At 42.4% G+C, this 22,080-nt stretch overlaps 1 protein-coding gene across 1 annotated transcript in view; it reads right to left on the reverse strand.

The window, feature by feature from the left end:
• Window positions 1–21,944, reverse strand: part of LONP2 (lon peptidase 2, peroxisomal) — a 41,148-nt gene extending 19,204 nt beyond the window's left edge. Inside the window, exons 1-8 of the mRNA XM_085071907.1 lie at window positions 21,627–21,944; window positions 20,504–20,738; window positions 19,634–19,765; window positions 18,235–18,357; window positions 17,237–17,397; window positions 16,940–17,034; window positions 15,431–15,689; window positions 3,837–3,978 (exon numbers count right to left, since the gene is read on the reverse strand). Of these exons, the coding sequence (XP_084928033.1) occupies window positions 3,837–3,978; window positions 15,431–15,689; window positions 16,940–17,034; window positions 17,237–17,397; window positions 18,235–18,357; window positions 19,634–19,765; window positions 20,504–20,738; window positions 21,627–21,859 (1,380 nt within the window). The 5' untranslated portion in view covers window positions 21,860–21,944. The remainder of the gene's footprint in view (window positions 1–3,836; window positions 3,979–15,430; window positions 15,690–16,939; window positions 17,035–17,236; window positions 17,398–18,234; window positions 18,358–19,633; window positions 19,766–20,503; window positions 20,739–21,626) is intronic.
• Between the last annotated feature and the right edge of the window lie 136 nt (window positions 21,945–22,080).

Here is a 22,080-nt window from a genome sequence, read left to right on the forward strand (position 1 = left end):
ATTCCAGTCTATCAGCAGAAGCGTTTGCAACTAATTCCAAAGCTGGTGAAAAACAACGTATTCTGCCAGACCAAATTGGCATTTTGTCGCATTTATTTACATCCATGTTTCTCTCTTTCTCCTTCTAATCTGCAACTAGAAATCCTTATGAATACCACTAAATGCTAAACTGGTGATTAGAATATTATTTACACAGATACCAAAATATTGACGCTGTACTCATATGTAAAAATACTATCCAACAAAGATAAAGGAAACTGTAATCCAAACCAACTCAGATTATATAAAAATGTGAATTATCTGAGATTTTTTACAAGGGCTGGAGTTCCTCTACACTTATAATTCTTTGTCATGGTAACTATTTTGTAGAATAAGATACAAACCAATGTCCTGCCTATGCATTTCAAACAGATTTTCCAAAGCAAATAGAACTTTCCTTTAGTTAGGTATTTGTGCTAACGTTCAAGTTCAGAAGTTTTCAAAGATATGAAATTAATACAAAAATATGAAGTACAAAAAGAACATTCAGTGCACAAAACATCTCGGCTAATTTATGGCAGATAGCTCACACACATACAAAGGCTTCTCTGTAACAGCTTTTTATTACCACAAAATACAGAATAAATTCCATGAACATTTAATTGCCTGGCTATGCTCCTGGTCTAATTTCCCTGCATACAAATAGTTGCTATCAGGCACTTGGATCCATTTCTGTTTTCTTCTGCTTTTAACAGAGGTCATCTAAATTTAGACTAAAATATTCCTTTGTTAATGAACAGTAACTGGAAACAGGAAGACGTTCTGTCTTGCTGAAGCAACAGCTCTGCAGAAGCATTAGAACTAAACACATATTGGGCAATTATAAAGCACCAAGCTTTGCTCCCAAGCTCGCAGGGATGGCAGTTTTCTTCCTGAATATGCCCAGCAAGAATTTAACACACCTACACATTAAGGAAAAAAGGATGTGCCTCTCATACTTAATGATGGCACTTACCAGACAAGAGCAGTGTGAACAGCAAATGCACCAGTTGGGTGACCACTGACTATTGTTTGCTCTCCAACATAACAGCCACCTTTACTCACTGCAAATGCACTTTCCAACAACAGAAACCACGAGAAGCAGACGAAAATTAAGCTATTATGTCCAGACATGAGTTGTCCATTAGAAGAGGTAAAGCACCTGCTTCAGGATGTTTAGCCAGCAGTAGAAGGATATAGAGATCTGGCAGGGGAGCAGCCCAGCCATGGTTAATAGAGCAATTACTTCTCCAGATGCAACTAATGGTCAATTAGCAGGGCTTACACAAAGCCTGCAGCCCAGACAGACAGTGGGAAGTGAACCTTATGAGCTTCAGCTGGAAAAATCCATGGCAGGAGCACAGCTGAATGTCACTGAGAATGTGGTTTTAAAATATAGACAACAGATATCTCTCAAAGCAGCAACAAAGTATCCAGAATTCAAACACAACTAATTACAAAAATATAAATTAAATTCATTTGCCCTCAAAAATTGATCTGACAGAAGAATACCATTGTTCCCTACTGCAGGACAGGGAATGAAAAAAAAATTGTAAAACCCAGCAAAGGTTGAATAAAATTGCCAATACTAATATACAGATCCAGATTCATAATTAAAACACTCTTTTCAACAAAAGCCAAATCACTGTGCCTGCATAGCAAAAAACAGCCAGCTAAGTAGCAAAATTTGATTTTCAGGCATTTTTATCCATGCATTGACTAGAATTAGGACAGCTTAGTTCAAACATCCAAAAAACAAATGACAGGAGAGACATCAGCAAACTCAGAAATAGAGAGCATTGCATTAACAGCAAAATGTAAATAAAATCCCACAGGTGAACAGTACAAGGAAAATGCTTGCATTTATTACACTCCCCTGCTTGTTTTCTTTGTGCTTTGAGGTTTTTCATGCACCTACTACACACTTGAGAAATGCACAGGTGAAGGACCATAATCGTCATTTTTAAAAGCGAAAGAAGTGAAGCCATGCTATTTTCTCACAGATTTAAATTACTACTAGTTCATGTTAACATGCAAAGATCAAAACAGAGCTCTCAAACCGCAGCCTGTTCATACACTGATTTTCAAAGAACTCCTTGGCCTTGTCAAAACAGTAATTTTACACTATCTAGCAGGAAGAAAATAATGACGTTTTTAGAAAGTCAATTGACACTTCATTTGCAGAATGTCATACAGCATCCAGATGAGCTCATGACACCTTAAGTAGCTTTTTTCATATTTAAATTGGTGCATTAAGCACTGTCAGTCAAGAGAGTTATTAGAACGACTCTGTAGGCAAATACTATCAGAACCAATTTCACCCCCACCGACCAAAGTTACCACACCTCAAGCCTGACAACTGAGCTGCTTCTAGGACTATGCCCTAAATCACTTCTGTGAAAGTGAGCCAAGCTAGCTCAAAAATGCGGGTATTTTTTATTAATGCCCCTTCTTTTGACTGAAACAGGTACAGAACCATGACAGAACCAGTGTAGCTGTACCAGTGGGAGCATGGCAGTCTCTATGGCCAGCGAGAACACAAAAGAGAAGGCAGAGTGTGAAAATACAGCCGTACAAAGAATTTCTAAGCATGCACAATACTAAAACCATTAAGTGCATTAGTGCTGCATCTGCCCTGCAGCCTCGAGCACTTCAGCATGGCCCAGCCCTGCTGTGGCAGCACCTCCCTCACTCTCTCTCCTTTGCCATCCATGCTGAAGCAGGAGGATGGACACAGCCTTGTGGCCAGTGCAGGGCTTTGTCTCTTCCCACTCCTGAGGAGCTTCTCCTTCCTCTCTCCAGCACACTGCTAGAATTAAAGCACTGAATGTGTACAAGTCAGTGGAAGAAGGAATTGTACTGGGATATCATGTCACACTGCAGAAAATGGAAGTCAGGAAGAGGTTCTGACAACTCATTACTGTGGTCTGCTACATGACACATGAAGCTTGCAAGGCACAGGTCTCAATTCATCTTCTTCATGATCACTCCAGTTTTAGCCTCCTGAAAGCCTAACTAACCTAATTAGTAACATCTCAACACTTGATGGGATTTACAAAATATTCCAACAGTATCTCATTCAACGAAGTCCTTAATTGTATCTCCTGAATTTTGTGTCCGTAAGCAAATCAAATATGATAACTCTAAAACTTTTGTGATAAAATAACTGTAATATGTCCTTCAAAGTTAGACTCATTTACATCTTAGTCTGAGTGCCAGAATTTCAGAAAAAATACACTCATGGAAAACGTGACTCTCACGGAAAGCCAACACTCATCGCACCATAATTAGCCTAATCCTCATCACACCATAATCAGCCAAGGAGTGGGGATCTGTGACTTACATGAAAAATCTAAGTTCAGAGAGTTAATTACAACACCAATTAAAGAAATGCTCCTAAAAGAACATGCAGCTAGTTGTTCCAAGAAAGAAAAGGAATACTTGAAGTCTAGTTACTGTCTAGATGCTTCTTTCTTAGCTAACAACATTTGATCATTAAAAATCAACGTCTTGAAGTCCCCCAAATAAAGGATGTTTAGGGCTTGAACAGTATTTAAATACATAAAACAGACCAAAATCTATCCCTGTGTTCAAGTACAGCTCACTGAGATTTTTATCTTGCTTAGCACACTATGTAACAGCATTTGCATTGTGCCCAAGCAATTGACAGAAAGCCACCCATGTCAGAACTCAGCAGCTGATATTTAATAACAAAGCCAGCACTGTCAGGCTTTCTTCTGTCCAGTGAACCTTCCCAGTCCAATTTAATTCTTTTTAAAATACAAATGAAACAATGCTTGCAGTTAAACATCTCATACCTCAAGCAAGGCTGCTGCAGGATCCCCCTGCAAGCTCTTTGCCAGTTTATCCACCTCATCCAAGAGGAAAACAGGATTGTTCACCCCGACAGTCTTCAGCCCATTGATGATCCTGCCAGGCATGCTGCCCACGTAGGTGCGCCTGGAAAGAAATGGGTATGGGGAAAGATGGTGATGGCACAGGTAACAGGAGGAGGAACATCAAAAATATCAAAAATAAAACTCCAGGGAAAACAGAAGAACAAGGAGCATTGCCAGCAATTCTTGCTTTTTTTGCAAAAATTTGTGGAACTAGTTGATAAAAATACAGAATATAAAACTGAGGTAATACAAGCAATTATAGCAGCAGATGAAAATCTGAGTTGCATGAGTCTGGAAAGATAATCATACACATTGAAGAATATCCAAACTTTATGGCTTGTGGACATCTTACATGTTCCAGTACCAGCATCCTTGTACTGTAAGAACAAGCAGAAGCAGATTTGGGTACCTCATTAATAAAAACATTTTCATAATTACAATGCTGGAATTTTGTCATCACAGCAGAGTTCACACAGCATGTTACAAAAGAAGGCAAAATTCCAATTATGCCAAACTGTCAATGTCCCCAGAACAGACAGCATGCTTTATTAAACACCACCCAAAAATAACTGTATTTACTATGTCATTTCAATATAAAATGAAAAGCTGAACACTGCAATGAAACAAAAAAATGACAAGTTGGAATTTATCCAGCAATTTGGGTAATTTTTTTTTCCACAACACATAGAGCACAACTACATTTTACAGGTGTGTATATATCCCTTGTTTGCTGCATTAATCACTGTCTTTTCTGCTTTTGCCATAATGACTCAAAATACTGTAATTAAGAGTATGAAATTCTAAGAAAGAGATCCATTAAGTGCTGAATTACAGTATCTAGCTCATGACCCTCACAAAGCAGATAAGCAGAACAGGCCTGCTTTGCCATATCATCTGGTTTACTACAGTCCAAAACAAACAGGATGGCATTTACAAAGATGAAACCAAAAATACCACAGGACTAATTTCAAAAGATACTAGAGATTACTTTAGAAATACTAAAAAACCCCAAAAAACAACAAAAGCAGAATCCAAACCACACAGCAATGGTGTTAGTTCCATGTAACATTTAACCGAGGAAACAAATTGCAGTAACTGTATTTAATTCCAGATGTGAGCAAAAATAAAAGGTCTTAAGATTTTCTAAATAGCCAGCAATGCAAGAGAAATTAAGTTTGCCTGTTACCACCTTCCTGAGGCAGCTGCTAAAGACTGAAGCAGCCAGCAGGCACTAGTTTCTCACTTCAGTGCTTTTGTGTAGTCTTAATCTGCAGCAAGGGAGTGGATTGCCCTGACTGAGGGCTGTGCTGTGTAACATTCATTACAGATCAGGACTCTGCATGGGGGAGCTATTATACAGCCAGCCTGCCTCCTCCCTCTCCATCTGCACACCCGCAGCCTTGCCAAAACAGGAAAAGCATTCTACAAAATGCAATCAGAAAATCAGGAGACTGAATCAGAGCTGAAGTTTACAGAAGTGAATCATTTACCAGTGCAAACAAATTTATCAGTGTAGCAATTTGGGCTTTTTTTTTTGTTTTTTTAGGGTTTGGGTTTTTTTTCAGTTATGGGTTTGGGTTTTTTCTTTTTATGGTTTAGGGTTTTTTCTTTTTATGGTTTAGGGTTTTGTTTGGTGGTGGTAGCTTTGCTCTTCTCTGGGCTGTTTTTACCACAAGGTGCTCACTGCACTAGAGAATAATTTTATATGCTTCAGAGACAATGCAGACCAACTGTTTCAATATTCTCTTTATGCCAGTAATAGGATAACATAATTAGGTAAACATTAAATATTCTTTGTTCTTGCTTGGTACATTATTCTCAAGTGCATGCTTAGAGACATTACGCTATTTTAATGCACGTTTGTGATTTTAGATACACAAAGTTTTACCTGATCCTTTAAAAGGCTATAAAGATTTGAGCTATCCATATTTCATCCAGTTTTGAGAAAGAGATTGGTTTATAAACTAAGTGAATGCAAATAGATGTAAGAGCCGAAATCTGTGACACCTCTTCATTTATTAGAGATGGACCAATACCTGTTTTATTAACTATTAATCAAATGCTTGAGATCTCCAAAGATATTATGGAACACATCTCAACAAAAGAACCCTTGGTAAGACAGGCCCTGCAGGTATTTACATATAAAACCAGCCAGAATATATTGAAATTACAAGCAGATATGGCCATTTATCTGTCTGGCTGTTAACCTTCGCCTCGTAACTTGTGAAACTAAATACTACTGCTTGGGAACACTACCACTAAATGTGAATGTTTATTTCACTGCTTTTGTTAGGGTTGAAAGGACGAAAAACGATATCCTACACTAGCATTTTTGATGCTACAACATAGCTTTGCTCATTTTTGATGCAGCTTCTTTCCCTGCATTAAACCCAGAGGACAGTCAGCTGTTCCCCACTTAAAACAGGAAGCACAGAGCAAGTTTCCTGGTTATCTCACTTGTGTAGCAACACTTAAAAAACGCCTTGAGAGCTCAAGCCAGAGAAGCTCTGCAACTCAGAAATCTTTTTATGTATTTTTAGATCAGTGAAAAGGTAGCTTTAAACAAAACACTAGAGTTGTACAGTACATCATAGGTGCTATGTATCCTAGAAAATTCAAGGAAAACAGCTGGAAGATCTAACCTTGGTTCTCCCAATATAAACTGGGGAAAGCATAGGAACTGGAACTCTTTAAGCAGTGCTAGTATTAGTGAAGGAAAGAAACAGGACTCACTTTCTTCATTGTGATCCCAAGACAAACAGTTTTAAATTGTTTTTAACTGCAGGGGTAGAAAAGGGTAACAAAGGTAATGCCACTGTTTCTGAACTTGCTTGCACAACGTCACAGATTTTTTTTTTTTTTTGCCAGCACAGCTGTCCTGGTGAGGAATCCCACCTCTCCTCAAACAGGTGCACCTAAACAAGTCTTTAGCAAAGGCCCAAGCCAGAAGTGACCTGTCCCAACTTGTAGAAGCTGAAGAGCAATGATAATACAGGAAGGAGTGCTTCACATGAAGGTGAGAAAGAAGAGCTTCACACTTACCTCACCAGCACCACTATAAATAAATGGCACAATTACATCTTTCCTTTTCAGAAATAGCAAAACACACAACAGAGAAGATCACATAGTTCCTCTGTAACACAAAATATCAATACTGAGGAGATTTTAAATGCAATGAGCTTTCTGGGAAAAAAGTTCTAAGTCATCCTTCAGAGTGGTTTGTAGGTTTTTTTCAATTTTTTTTTTTAAATACAAGTAAATAACTGTCTTGGTTTGAAAACAAACCAGTGGGAGATCACAAGTCAAGACTGAAATTAAAAATAAGTGAAATAATACAAGGAAAAGCACTGACAAAGTCAGATACAACCTAACACCCTGTTAGGGTGGTAGTAGCAGTCCGACTGAAGTAGTCCAGTTGAAGCGGTGATCCTGTGAAGGTCTAGTCTCCAGCTGAAGATCCAGTAGTAGCTCTGGTCCTCTGGGAACCCAGTAGACAGGGCTGGCTCAGGCAGTTCCAAGGCCAGCTTATATCCAGGTGGGAACACCTGGCTCCTCCCTCCTCGGCAGAGCATCTCACAATGGGATGAGATAAGTCCATGAGTCACACGGTGGGTCCCTGATGGCCCATTGCCTGTCATGCGGGGTGGGTCATTAGCAAGTGATAATAGCTAAGGGATGGCCCATTGCCTGCCATCCGGAGTGGGTGATAGCAGCTAATGGCCCACAGCTGGTGGTAATAGAATACTTAACTACATCAATATTGCAACCTAGGACATTATCCACCCCTTATTCTATTACCATCTACACAGTTCTCACTTAAGATAAGGTCTCCTTGTGGGACACAATGGGTTTCCCCATCTGCCTGCATCACCCACCAAGTATAACCAGGTCCTTGGGCAAAAACCACTCCACGGATGGGTTTGCCTTTGCCTGAGGTGGGACTAATCCAAACAGTCTTTCCTAAAAAACCTCTTATGTGTACCACAGGGACTTTATCTCCATCCACTGTGTGCAAAGGTTCGGACTCGGCAGGACCGGCTCGATTGATAGAACCCCTTGTGTTAACCATCCAGGTGGCCTTTGCTAAATTCAGTTCCCAATTTTTGAAGGTTCCCCCGCCAAGTGCCTTCAAAGTTGTCTTAAGTAGTCCGTTGCACCGTTCAACTTTCCCGGCAGCTGGTGCATGATAGGGGATGTGGTATATCCATTCAATTCCGTGCTCTCTAGCCCAGGTGCTTATGAGGCCATTCTTGAAATGGGTTCCATTGTCAGACTCAATTCTCTCAGGGGTACCATGTCTCCACAGGACTTGCTTTTCCAGACCCAAGATGGTGTTCCGGGCAGTAGCATGAGGCACAGGGTAGGTCTCTAACCATCCTGTGGTTGCTTCCACCATGGTCAACACATAGCGCTTTCCTTGGCGGGTTTGGGGAAGTGTGATGTAGTCAACTTGCCATACTTCCCCATACCTGTACTTTGACCATCGTCCACCGTACCACAGAGGCTTCACCCGCTTGGCCTGTTTGATTGCAGCGCAAGTCTCACAGCTGTGGATGACCTGTGAGATGTTGTCCATGGTCAAGTCCACCCCTCGGTCACGAGCCCACCTGTATGTCGCATCTCTCCCTTGATGACCAGAGGCATCATGGGCCCAACGAGCTAGAAATAATTCTCCTTTGTGCTGCCAGTCCAGATCCACCTGTGACACTTTCACCTTGGCAGCTCGGTCCACCTGCTCGTTGTTACGATGCTCTTCATTAGCCCGACTCTTAGGTATATGTGCATCCACGTGTCGAACTTTCACAGTCACCTTTTCTGCCCGGGCGGCGATGTCCTGCCAAATCTCAGCGGCCCAGATGGGTTTTCCTCTGCGCTGCCAGTTAGCCTTTCTCCAGCGATCTAACCATCCCCACAGTGCATTGGCTACCATCCAGGAGTCGGTGTAGAGATAGAGCCTTGGCCATTTCTCTCGTTCAGCAATATCCAAAGCCAGCTGGATGGCTTTAAGCTCTGCAACCTGACTCGATCCACCTTGTCCCTCGGTAGCCTGTGCAGCTTGTCATGGGGGGCTCCATACTGCAGCTTTCCATTTCCGATCTGCGCCTACAATTCGGCAGGACCCATCGGTGAAGAGGGCATAGCGTCTTTCACTCTCCGGCAGCTCGTTATACAGGGGTGCTTCCTCGGCACGTGCTACTTGCTCCTCTGCTTCTTCTGAAGATAATTTAAAAGTCTCACCTTCAGGCCAGTTTGTTATCATTTCCAGAATCCCAGGGCGATTCGGGTTTCCAATACGGGCGCGCTGTGTGATGAGGGCAATCCATTTGCTCCACGTAGCATCAGTGGCATGGTGGGTAGAGGGAACCCTTCCCTTGAACATCCACCCCAGTACTGGCAGTCGGGGTGCAAGGAGAAGTTGTGTTTCTGTGCCGATCACCTCTGAGGCGGCTTGGACTCCTTCGTAAGCTGCCAAGATTTCTTTCTCGGTGGGGGTGTAGTTGACTTCAGACCCTCTGTAACTTCGACTCCAGAATCCCAGTGGTCGACCTCGGGTCTCACCAGGCACCTTCTGCCAAAGGCTCCAGGACAGACCATGGCTCCCGGCTGCAGAGTAAAGTACATTCTTTACCTCTGGTCCTGTCCTGACTGGTCCAAGGGCTACCGCATGAGCGATCTCCTGTTTGATCTGGGTGAAGGCTTGCTGCTGTTCAGGGCCCCAGTGGAAATCGTTCTTCTTGCGGGTTATGAGGTAGAGAGGACTCACGATCTGGCTGTACTCAGGGATATGCATTCTCCAAAAGCCTATGGCGCCTAGGAAAGCTTGCGTCTCCTTCTTGTTGGTTGGTGGAGACATCGCGATGATCTTATTGATGACCTCAGAAGGAATCTGACGCCGTCCGTCTTGCCACTTTACTCCCAGGAACTGGATCTCTCGGGCAGGTCCCTTGACTTTGCTCTTCTTGATGGCAAAACCGGCTTCCAGGAGAATTTTGATGATTTTCTCTCCTTTCCCAAATACTTCCGTTGCTGTGTCCCCCCACACAATGATGTCATCAATATACTGCAGATGTTCTGGAGCCTCACCCTTTTCCAGTGCAGCCTGGATCAGTCCATGGCAGATGGTGGGACTGTGCTTCCACCCCTGGGGCAGTCGGTTCCATGTGTACTGCACACCTCTCCAGGTGAAAGCAAACTGAGGCCTGCACTCTGCTGCCAGAGGAATGGAGAAAAAGGCATTGGCAATATCGATGGTCGCATACCACTTTGCTGCCTTGGATTCCAGCTCATACTGAAGTTCCAACATGTCGGGTACAGCAGCACTCAGTGGTGGTGTGACTTCATTCAGGCCACGGTAATCCACCGTCAGTCTCCATTCTTCACTGGACTTACGCACCGGCCATATAGGGCTGTTAAAGGGTGAGTGAGCCTTGCTGACCACCCCTTGGCTCTCCAGATCCCGAATCATCTTATGGATGGGGGCTACAGAGTCTCTGTCAGTGCGGTATTGCCGGCGGTGCACTGTTGCTGTAGCAATTGGTACCCGCTGTTCTTCAATTCTCAGTAGTCCTACAGCAGACGGGTTATCAGAGACCAGGCAGGCTATTCAGTTGTCTTATGTCTTCTGTCTCTACGGCTGCTATCCCAAAAGCCCAGCGATGTCCCTTCGGGTCCTTGAAATATCCACTCCTGAGATAATCTATGCCGAGGATGCATGGGGCGTCTGGACCAGTCACAATGGGGTGTTTCTGCCACTCATTCCCAGTTAAACTCACTTCAGCTTCCAGTACAGTCAGCTGCTGGGATCCTCCTGTCACCCCAGAAATAGAAATGGATTCGGTCCCCCCATACCTGGATGGCATCAGGGTGCACTGAGCGCCGGTGTCAACCAAAGCCGTGTATCTTTGTGGGTCAGACGTGCCAGGCCATCGGATCCACACAGTCCAATAGATCCGGTTATCCCTTTCCTCTACCTGGCTAGAGGCAGGGCTCCTCTAATCCTGTTTTTGGTGCACGATGTTCTTCTCCTGTAAATGTGTTCCTGAGGTTCCTTCAAGAGGATCAGTCATATTATCATTTCCATTCTGTCGGGGGTTCTGTCCACAAGAGACTGGGGCAGTGTTGTACCTAGATGAGCTTCTTGAGGTGGATGTTTCTGTTTTCAATTCACGTACCCGGGCTGCTAAGGTGGAGGTGGGTTTCCTATCCCACTTCCTCATGTCTTCCCCATGCTCTTGCAGGAAAAACCAGAGGTCACGTCGTGGAGTTTGTTTTCTTTCCCTGACTGGAGTACGTCTGCTCCTGATGGCAGAGACTCGGGTTGGTTTTGGTGTGGCATGGAAAAATCTTTCTGTGAGCTCTTTCCTTAGTTTCTGATGGCTCTCTTCAATCAATCTCTGGACTTGCTCGGCCAGGTTTGTTTCTACCGATGAGACCTGGGTGCGTAGTGGGGCGGTGACAGTGTCCTCATAAATTCTCAGTTTGTTTGCTAACTCGCCCACCTGGTCTTCGCCTTCCCTCCACTGCAATGTTGCCAGGTAACGAGAGTATATCTCCGGTCCGAGCCGCGCGAATCTTAGCCACATTTATGAAGTGCACCGGACATTATCTGGGCTCTTGGGGAATCTCTCGTTGTCTGAGAAAATGATCTCTAGCACGGCCAATTCCCTCAGGCATCGGATACCTTGTTCTATTGTGTTCCATTTCCTTTGGTGCATCTGGAGGTCTTCTTTGCACAGGTATCTGTCCCGTACACTCAGTAGCAATCGCCGCCAGAGGCTGAGAGTTTCCTGGGTTTTCCCAATCCCCTGGTCAATGACCACATCCTGAGACAGGGATCCCAGTTGTCTGGCCTCACTTCCATCCAGAATAGTGTCATTAGCTGCGGCGTCCCAGATACGGAGCAGCCAGGTCAAGATGGACTCATTTGCCTGCCGGGTGAATTCCCTCCGTAGGTCACGCAGCTCCCCCAGGGATAGAGAGCGAGTGATGATCTCCGGCTCTGTCTCTTCTGCTGGGTGAGATGGTCCTGCCGCATCCTCGTCAGTCGCTATGCGGACTGACTTGCTCTTGGATTTCTTTTTCTGGACGGAGGCAACTGCTACCGGCTTCAACTGTTCTGATTTGGTGATGGTCTGTGTTGAGACGTCGACTGCTCCTTTGGTTCTTTTCCTCTTGCCTCCTGATTTGCTTAGTTTCTCCTCCTCAAGAAGACAAAGTATTGTTCTGTTCTTCAGCATGAGGTACACGGTGCTGGTCGCAGAGAAAAAAGAAAACAGAACTAACAGGAAGATTATGCCATCTTTAGCATCCAGAGAGAACTCAATATTGTCAAAGACGGCTGTGCCCGTCCTGAAATGCTGGAAGAAACCGCTCTCTCCTCCTAGCCCCAGAGGGTGGGTGCGATTGCTGAGGAGGTCCCAGATGGAGCAGCTCAGGTTAGGCCAGGCAGACAAAGTCGAGTATATATAACGAATGGTGTTCATCGCCTCACAGGTTACTATGCAATAGGCATAATAAACCAATAGAGCAATTTTCATGCCATGCCCTGATCGTAACAAGAGCAATACGACGGGCAGATAGCTTCCCATTTGAGGAAAGATATAGAGAGCGAGATAAAGCACCCATATAGATAAGCTGAGCATCATGGTGATAGGATTTCTGCGTTTCCCCAGGTCGTGCCCCACGTTGGGCGCCAAAATATGTCTTGGTTTGAAAACAAACCAGTGGGAGATCACAAGTCAAGACTGAAATTAAAAATAAGTGAAATAATACAAGGAAAAGCACTGACAAAGTCAGATACAACCTAACACCCTGTTAGGGTGGTAGTAGCAGTCCAACTGAAGTAGTCCAGTTGAAGCGGTGATCCTGTGAAGGTCTAGTCTCCAGCTGAAGATCCAGTAGTAGCTCTGGTCCTCTGGGAACCCAGTAGACAGGGCTAGCTCAGGCAGTTCCAAGGCCAAGTTATAACCAGGTGGGAACACCTGGCTCCTCCCTCCTCAGCAGAGCATCTCACAATGGGATGAGATAAGTCCATGAGTCACACGGTGGGTCCCTGATGGCCCATTGCCTGTCATGCGGGGTGGGTCATTAGCAAGTGATAATAGCTAACGGATGGCCCATTGCCTGTCATCCGGAGTGGGTGATAGCAGCTAATGGCCCACAGCTGGTGGTAATAGAATACTTAACTACATCAATATTGCAACCTAGGACAATAACAAACGTAAACCAGCATACTGTAATATATGGTATAGATGAGCGGTAAAGGTGGGTAACAGCTGAAGGATGTCTGATAAAGGAGTCCTGGTTTTGTACCAAGAGAGTGACTTCATTTTGGGAATGCAGAACAGTCCTTGCTACTCTCCACCCAATCAAAACAGGATTCCCAAAGCCCAGGTGCAGGCACAGATCCCCAGTGAAAATGGCCAAACCTGGACATTTCCAATTGCCCCACTTACACATCAGCCGGGACTGCACAACTACTGAAACACCATGCCCCACCCTGCTGCTCTCCAACAGATCTGTTTCTGAATCTCTCGGTCTGCATCTTTCACTGAAGTGGCCCAAGTGAATGCTATTTCAGGCACTGTTTGCTTACAAGTCAAACTGAAAGAGTTCCTTTTGAGTGTTCTAGTACATTTAGTACATTTTGCTACATGTCCAGTATATCAGTAGGTACATACAGTACCCTTCTTCTGCAATGTTAATGGAATCCTTAACTAAAGCCTAAAGCCTAATAAGGAGATTTGAGGAGAAAAACAATGTCTTCTAAGGTGTAATATTAGAAAATCAGCCAACTAAATCGTGAAACTCAGAAAACAACAAGTCTGTGTCTCCTCCACTTCTAGACCACCTCCCTCTGACTGCCAGCAGATGCACAACATGGATTCACCTGGCTGGGAATAACCTGAAGGATTTATTCACACAAAAGGACATTACAGAGTTCTACAGAGAAGCTGTAGTTCTAATCTGATTAAATCTTATTCTGAGAAGCAGGAAAGCAAACCAAAGCAGAATTTAAAAACCATAATGCAACAGGTAGCTTTGGTTTTAGCCACAAAAAACTTAGAAAACCAGTCAGTTAAAAAGGACTGCTTGTACCAACTACTCAGAAGTTCATTTCTAAACTATACACTTGCTTCTTGAGGAGTAACCACACAATTTTCTTGCTAATTCTAGATTACAGTATGTTTTGCTGATGAAAAATAAACTCTCTTATCAAGTATTTGCCATTGGCTAATTTAAAATACATTTTAATATGAAATTTATAATGGTTAGCCTCTAACATTAATTAATAATTTAATAATGCCTTCAAAAATGCATGATAGCCACAAATACCTGATTTTGAAAGCTTTTTAGAGGCTCTTTCACATAAATCCAGCTGTCTGTACTCTTTATAAGGTCAAATGACAAGATAGAAAGTTTGACTTTTGTTTGTAACGTCAAGTTCAAATGTGGCTTCCCTGTTTCAAAGGCGTTAGTCCTGCTCTGCCCTGGAAAAGCTCCTTGCGTCCACAACGCTGAGTATTCCACAGCCTCTAGTGGCTTCACTTCGAATAGCATGTTGTCGAGTCACACTTTAAGTTGGTTTTAGGATATTTTATTTGAGGTGTATTCTACTGATTGAGAGTAGCTGCATAGCCACTGTGCAAAATTAACTGCTAAATGGCATAAAAAAAATAACTGATAGCCTTAACTGACAATATTCACCTACTGTTGTAAGGAGAAAATTTATTCAATAACATGACTTAAATGAAAACCTGACTAAAACTCATTATTCCACATTTCCTACACTGCATGCAGTAGGCACAGAACGTGTTTCATGGAAGCAAAAATGCTGCACTGATGCTTGGCAGTTACCTATCTCTACTACCCTTTCATTATACTTCCAGCTGCAAGGAATGAGGAATTTCATTATACTTCCAGCTGCAATGGACTAATACAAACCAATGGTTTAAAAGACTAAGTAGTAGATACAGAAAGAAATGCAACATCAAAAACAGTCCTAAGGAAAGTCACCCAAAAAATCTACTTTGCAACCAGCCAGTTCTTTCTGAAATGAGAAAACAGTGCACAAACAAGTCCACTGCCATTCTCCAGCAACTTTTATGTTCCTCCTCCTGTTTCAGCAGCAAACACAGTTATAAAGGAATGCATTGCTACCACAGGTTACACCATATAATTAAATCTTTAGGTCCCTCTTAAAAAGTAAAAAAATTAAAAGCTTGTATTAGCCTTTCTACTGAATTAGTTCTTCAAAGTGCTAAAATGACTGAAGAAATCCATTGCCTATGACAATAAAGGGCAGCTGCAAAAGAATTAAGGCAGTACCTCAACACCAAACATCCATTCCTACTAAAATTCTCTCCCAAATAACACCACTGAATACCAAGGAAAATCAATAAATACCTACCATTGTTTCAAAGAAGCAAAATTTCTCTGTATTAGCTGAACAGTGAATAATCAATGTATTCTGTAGATTAAAAACTGCAATTAGGAAATGAAGAAGTAATTACCTGTGGCCTCGAATATCAGACTGATCACAGACTCCTCCTAAAGCAATTCTGTGGAATTCTCGACCCAAAGTCTTTGCAATTGATCTTCCAACACTGGTTTTACCAACTCCTGGGGGTCCCACAAAACAAAGAATGGGTCCCTTGAGGTTGTTTTTAAGCTGTCGCACGGCCAAGTACTCCAAAACTCTCTTCTTCAACTTCTCCATGGCATAATGATCATTATCCAGAACAATCCGAGCTGCACGGATTTCCAAGCGATCTGTCACCAACAACAGCAAAGGGATCAGTGCATTTACCTTCCAAATGGAAATCATTCATTCCACAGTAGCAACAAACACCTTCATCAGGGCAATCCCCCAACACATGCACATTTCAGAAAATGCTTTTCTAAAACAAAGGTATTATAATTCTTCTTTAATAAGGAAATTAGATGTAAGCTAGGCAGATTACAGTACTGATAATGACATCCAAGGCTAAAATAATTATCATGACTTTCTATTTTTTATATTCCTGTGTGTGTTTATTCACTGTACCTACCTACCAACAGCACCAGTCACCAACTTTAAGTAAAAACTTCAAACTTTACATGATGTGGCATAATTTTAAAAGATCAAAGAGCAACTTTCACCAAGGAAACATTCTGCTAGGACGCGACTGTCAAATACTTTACTCATTTTGGGATTCTTTGAATAATACTGCAAAGTATCTGTAGGCAGTTTTACAATTTAATGATTAAAGAAAATACTTACAAGAAGATTTGTAAACAGGGCTCTATTTCAAACCCGCAACAATTCACCACTGCAAATCCCAGCAGAAGGCTAGAGATGGACAGACATTTCTGCAGGTGTGCAAAGTTCACCTTGTGGAAAGTCAGTTTGCTCACTTTAACTACTTGTGCAGCTCAGCAGGAAATGTCTGTTGGTCGTGTTTGATTTTCTACTCTTCCCTCACTCTCCATTTCTGCACACTCTATGTGTTTTACCAGTATCATCCTCTGCTCACAACTTTGAAAACTATGGTACAAAGCAGACATGAGACTCAGTTTTTCTACTACAGCTCATGTTTTAATTATTAAAAGTAATTGCAATTGTGCTTTTTTATCCTTTTCTTCCTTACCAAACTTGATTAGCTTTAGATAAACCAGAACCTTCTTCAGGAATATTAATGTTACAGAAATGTCCTAAAGTTTTTTTGTCTAACATATAAAAAAATACTTAGATGCTCATTTCTTTATTATTTTTTATACATACTAGCACAAATTGTAATTAGTAACACCTTCATTTTTTAATGAAACTATTCCTAATACTTTTAAAATTCACATTCTTAGATGTACAACTGAGCTACACAGGCTATTCAGTGTACAGTTCTCACAAGTGTAACAGTTTACCTGGCTTGAAGTAACATATCAATGATGTTTTTACAAGACAGCACTAAGTAACAGTGTTTACACGTTAGTTACTTTTCCTAAAATGTCTGTGCAAGAGAATCACCACTAATAGAAAGGTTTACCTTTCGTACTCTTGTTCCATGGCAATTCTACCATCAGTTCCAAGTAATTCCTTGTCAAAGCATATTCTGGCATTGACTGAGGCATCTTCTTTAATCTGGAAATACAAGCACTGAATTCAAAAGGCCAACCAGAAATTAAATGCAAAGGAAGCCTCTACTGCACCACAAGGCAGCAACTGAACAAACGTGAAGTTTAAAATAATTTCAAAAACACAACACAAACATGTGTCAAACAGGAAAAGGTCTGCAAGGTTTGTTTTAAAATTTAGAAGAAAACACCAGTTAAAACCCTCCTACCTTTTTATTTCTTTAAGACAAACTTTAAGAGCTTGCTCTGACATACTGGATGTTCTAATCTTTTTTTCTAGCATGACAACATCATCATGATCTTCCTCCTCCTCTTCATCTTCTGTAATGCTTCCGTGAGTGATCCTTCTATTCGGACGAATAGCTACAACCTGTGCAATGAACACAGAGCCAGAGAACAGCAGCAGGTCTTGGTTTTAAATAAGTTGTGTACTTGGGCTTAGAACAAAAATCATTACAAAAACAGGTAAGATGCATAGAAAAACTCAGAACATTTTAACTCCAGAAATTAACTTCAAAAACTGTTACTGGTGCTACTTAAAAAAGTTACAGTTTTTATGTATTAGGTCCTAAATCCATTATATAGCCTAAACTAGCAAACAACAGAAAACAGTGTACAGTTTGAACAAAAGTGAAAGGAGACATTTGTGACATTTCAAGCACTGCAGCACATCATATTAAACAGAACTTAATCTTTACAAAATGTGTAAATGTCTTATCTTTTTTCATTTCTCAATGACTTCCCATTTGCACAGGATAAGTGCAGTTAGATGCATCAAAGTGAACAAGCTCCATTTTACAACACACATTCTCTGTGTGTAATTCAAATGCTGCCATTCATCTGCAATGCCATCAGTAAAAGACACACCTTTCAATGCACAGGCCAAGGCTCACTGTGTGCACACCGTGCACATGAACTGACTCTTCAGAGGAATCTGAGCATTCAACGTCACAAAGTACTCAGATTAACATAACAGAAAAAAAAAAAAGAGCATAGGCAGTTTTAAATAAAAATTTTGTCTTTTGCATATCTACACAGCCAAAGATGCCAGCTGGGTGTTCTCTGCAGCTCCAGACTATGATCACATGCTATGGCTACACACTAAAAATGCACAGATTAAAATAATGCATTTTCATTAGCCTGTTTAACAAGTGCATCTTAGTACTTATTTAGAATGTTTAAGGATACCAAATTTAAAGCTCCATACCCTTTTATCATCATCCTGTTTGGGCTTTCTTGTTTTTTGAAGCAACTTCAGGCCTTCAATCTGTCTAACAAGCAATGGTATGGTCATCTTGAACCGTTCTTCCAGCCTAACAGCATCTAAAATCTAAAAGCAAGGAGTTGTGAGCAGCCAACAAGTTCACACTGATGAATCCTCAGTTTAGGGGAAGGGAACATGGAGATACTGCTAATGTCTTTTGAATAGAGGTATAGAACAGATGGATTAGGAAAAGAGGTAACAAGAAAAGCAGAATACTGTACACAAAATCTAGCCCCAAGGGTCTGAATGGCTGAACTACAAAGCACTTCAAACTAGAGAAAAAGTCTCTTATCCTGCCTAGTTTCAAAGCATCTTAACATTTCTGTTGCATTTTCTGTGGCAAACATTTATCAACGTTCTATTTTTTAATTACTGGGCCTCAGGAAAGAGATGGCCCTGTTAAGAGATGTTAAGAAAGTTACAGCATCATCTCCTTGGGTATCCCAGGGAAAAAAAATCATCTTGCACCTTAAGGGTTTTGTTTAGAGATTTTTTGTCTTTTTAAAACTTTACGCACAATTCCATTTTCACATTAAATGAAGTTAATATGTGGAAATGGGTAGAATTCTGCTCCTCTGTATTTTGCTCTTTTCTTTAGAACTTCTAATAAATTTTAAAAAGTGACACACTAATAACTAATGTATTTTACTCCAGCAGGATATTTAGCTACAGTACACACCTTCCCTTCAAATTACTGCATGAATTTCTACTTGTGGTGCTTTGAAAGAACGTAACATACTTTCAATTCCAGGTGCAGCATTAGCAGTCACAGAAGAAAAGGAACAACAAAATTTCCAAACACCACAAGCAAAGACAGAAATCAGACTAATAAGTACCAAGCCATAAAGATAATTTTTGCATAGATTTACTTTGACATATGATAGAAACTAAACCAGCGTCTCAGTATTTAAAGAAACCCAGCCTACAAGATTTTAAAAATATTTAAGAAAAATAATTCTGAAGTTATTAAGATATGTGCAATGATCAGTCAGCTGTGATATGCAAGCAAAGTTTCAACACAACATGAAGAAAGATTTATCATCTTTACTATGGGAAGTCCATGCTCTACTTATCGTTTATAAGATGAACCATTTCCAAGATTTCCCAACTAGATCTATTTACCTCTTAGGTGAATCTGGATATATGCATATCTAAACACTTCAAACAACAGCATAAAAACACTTAGGAGCATTCACACTCAGTTGTAACACAAATCCTTGCTGGCACAGCGTTATCACTGTACAGTCAGAAGCGTAAGCAATTCCAATACCGTCTAGAAGTGACTGACTCTAAAACGATAGCAACACCTAACTAGCACTAAAAAAGGTGAAGAACATGCTACCTGCAGCTTCTCCTGGTTGGTTGTTCGGATGATAGAGGTCAGTATATCTGGCAGAGCTTCTCTAGGCAGATTGTCCAGGAGACGTCGGAGCTTTGCGACTGCAGGCACAGACAGATCCAGCATCTCAACCAGCTACAACACACGAGGAACAACATTAATAGCTGCTGTGTTTCTTTTCAATTATCGCAGTGGCTCTCTGACCTAAACAGGATTGTATCTTTCAGTGTGAAGCACATCTATGTAGTTTGCCAAAAAGCTACTGAAATAAGTTCACAAAAAGTTCACAGATGAGGCACTAACTCAGCTTAGGGCATCAAGACTTTGAGCTTTCTACTTGTTGGAGAAGTTCAAAAATATCATTATTGTTTGCAGCATTTTTTTCAATACATGTATCTCTTATTTTCCCCACAGATCCAGATTAAAAATTTCCCCATGCCTCTTTTTACATCCTGTAAACTCAAATTCATTACACCTAGCTTATAATCAAGGCTGTGGAGGGTTTCTTTCCTTTCATTAAAAAAACAAAAAACACAAACTCACAAAAAAATCCATTGTACATATTTTCTTACACATCTTTAAAATTCAAGAAAAATTAATCAAATCTTTTACTAGAAGGCATTTACAGTATTTCTATACATGAAACACCAACTTATCATAGCACCAACACAAGCAGTTAGACTCAGCTGCAATGAGCTGTATAGACGCCCTGGAACTCGGCACAAAAACATCAAGCTTTGTAGCAGAAATACTGAAACTCTATTAGTCCCTGAAAAATATAGGAACTGGAGAAACAGAAGGACAGATATGAAACAAATAAAGACCCAAAGCGTACACACAGGTTATATGATATATAGGATTAAAATTAATTACCTGTACTGCATACTTGTAGAATTGTTCTGACAGCTCTCCAAGCTCCTCCTCAGATTTATGGTCATTAGTGAACTCCTCGAGTCGATCTAACTGCTGCACTTCAGCAATGGGATATGGCTTCTCCTTGAGCAGCTGCAGGATCTGGAAGCGGCACAGGCCTGTCACCAGCAACGTGTAATGGGGCTTGGGCCAGTTGCTACCAACCACCTGAACTGCCAAGGCAGCAGTGCCTATCCTAAAAACAGATCAAATCCTTGTGTTATTTGTGACCTTCCAGAGAACAATTTGTGTGCCCCTTATCAGAAGAAATCAAACTATAGGTTGCGAGACCCTGCTGGGTCATAGTTCTTACCATGAAATGCAACCAAATTATCCAATTTCCTTAGTAACACAGATTACAAAACCAAACCCTAAAACCTGAACACGAATGAGTTAACTAAAAAACTAAGATACTGTAACATAGTCATGCAATTTAGAAACTTACATAATTTCTTCATCAATAATGGATCTTGCTATAGGCAGGCACACTGACATTTCTGCTTAAACAATACGCATTGAGAAATGGGAGTGTTTGAAAATTACTGTTCTTCACTGAAATTCCCGGCTTTGTACGGAACAAACATTTTAGATCACCGCACTTATTTAAGGAGATTTAAAACTTAAGTTATTTTCTTGCAAAATCTTAATAAATCCACTGATGCGATCGATGAAGTTTGGAGGGTAAGGGTTACAGCATGTTAGTTTCATTCACGCTTTACCACTTTAACACTTTGTTTTCATTTTATGTGAATTAAGTCAATATCCGTGTTACCTATTCGGTGAAAAATGCTATGGTCAACAGTTGCGACAGCCCTAGAGCTGCGTTCTTTCGTCTTATTTTGCTCCTGCACCTTAGTCTCTTTTCACGCTTCCCCTCGGGCCGCCTGCCAGCCCGTCCCGCAGCTGGCCCGCCAGGCCGATGCAGCGCTCAGGCTCTCGGAGGGCACGGGCGTTTCCCCAGGGCGGCGGAGCAGCACGGCCCCGCGGGGTGAGCCCACGGCCAGCCCCGGCCGGAGAGGCCGAGCCGGGCTCCGGAGGGAGCGCAGGCCGCGAGGGCGGCAGGGAGGGCCGGGCCGGGCCGCACCTGTGCAGGTTGGGCAGGTCGTCGCAGTCGGACGTGGGGTCGCTGGTGTTGGGGATGACGCCGATGATGGTGCTCCGCAGCGAGGTGCCCTTCAGCAGCCGGCTGCGCACCAGCTGCATGTTGCGCGGCGAGTCCACGCTGGTGCGCATGGTGGAGCCGGGCAGCAGCACGCTCTCGTGTGTGAGCAGCAGCGGCAGCCGCGTGGGGATCTGGATAGCGCTGCCCGCCGCCATGGCCGCCCGCGACCCCGGCAGTGCCCCGCGCCCCTCACAGCAGCCCCGCCGCCATGGCAGCGCGGCCCCTCACAGCGGCACGGCCCCGCCCGCTACGGCGCCCGGCAGGGACCGCCGCGTGCCGCCCCGCCCCCTGCGCCCCCTGCCGGCGGCGGCCGTGCAGCCCTGCCCGGCCCCGAATAGCTGCTCCCGAGGCGTTCGTTCCGCCGCTTCCGAGTCGC

This window comes from Lichenostomus cassidix, chromosome 11 (assembly GCF_008360975.1).
Source record: "Lichenostomus cassidix isolate B80296 chromosome 11, HeHo_3.0, whole genome shotgun sequence".
Lineage (NCBI taxonomy): Eukaryota > Metazoa > Chordata > Aves > Passeriformes > Meliphagidae > Lichenostomus > Lichenostomus cassidix.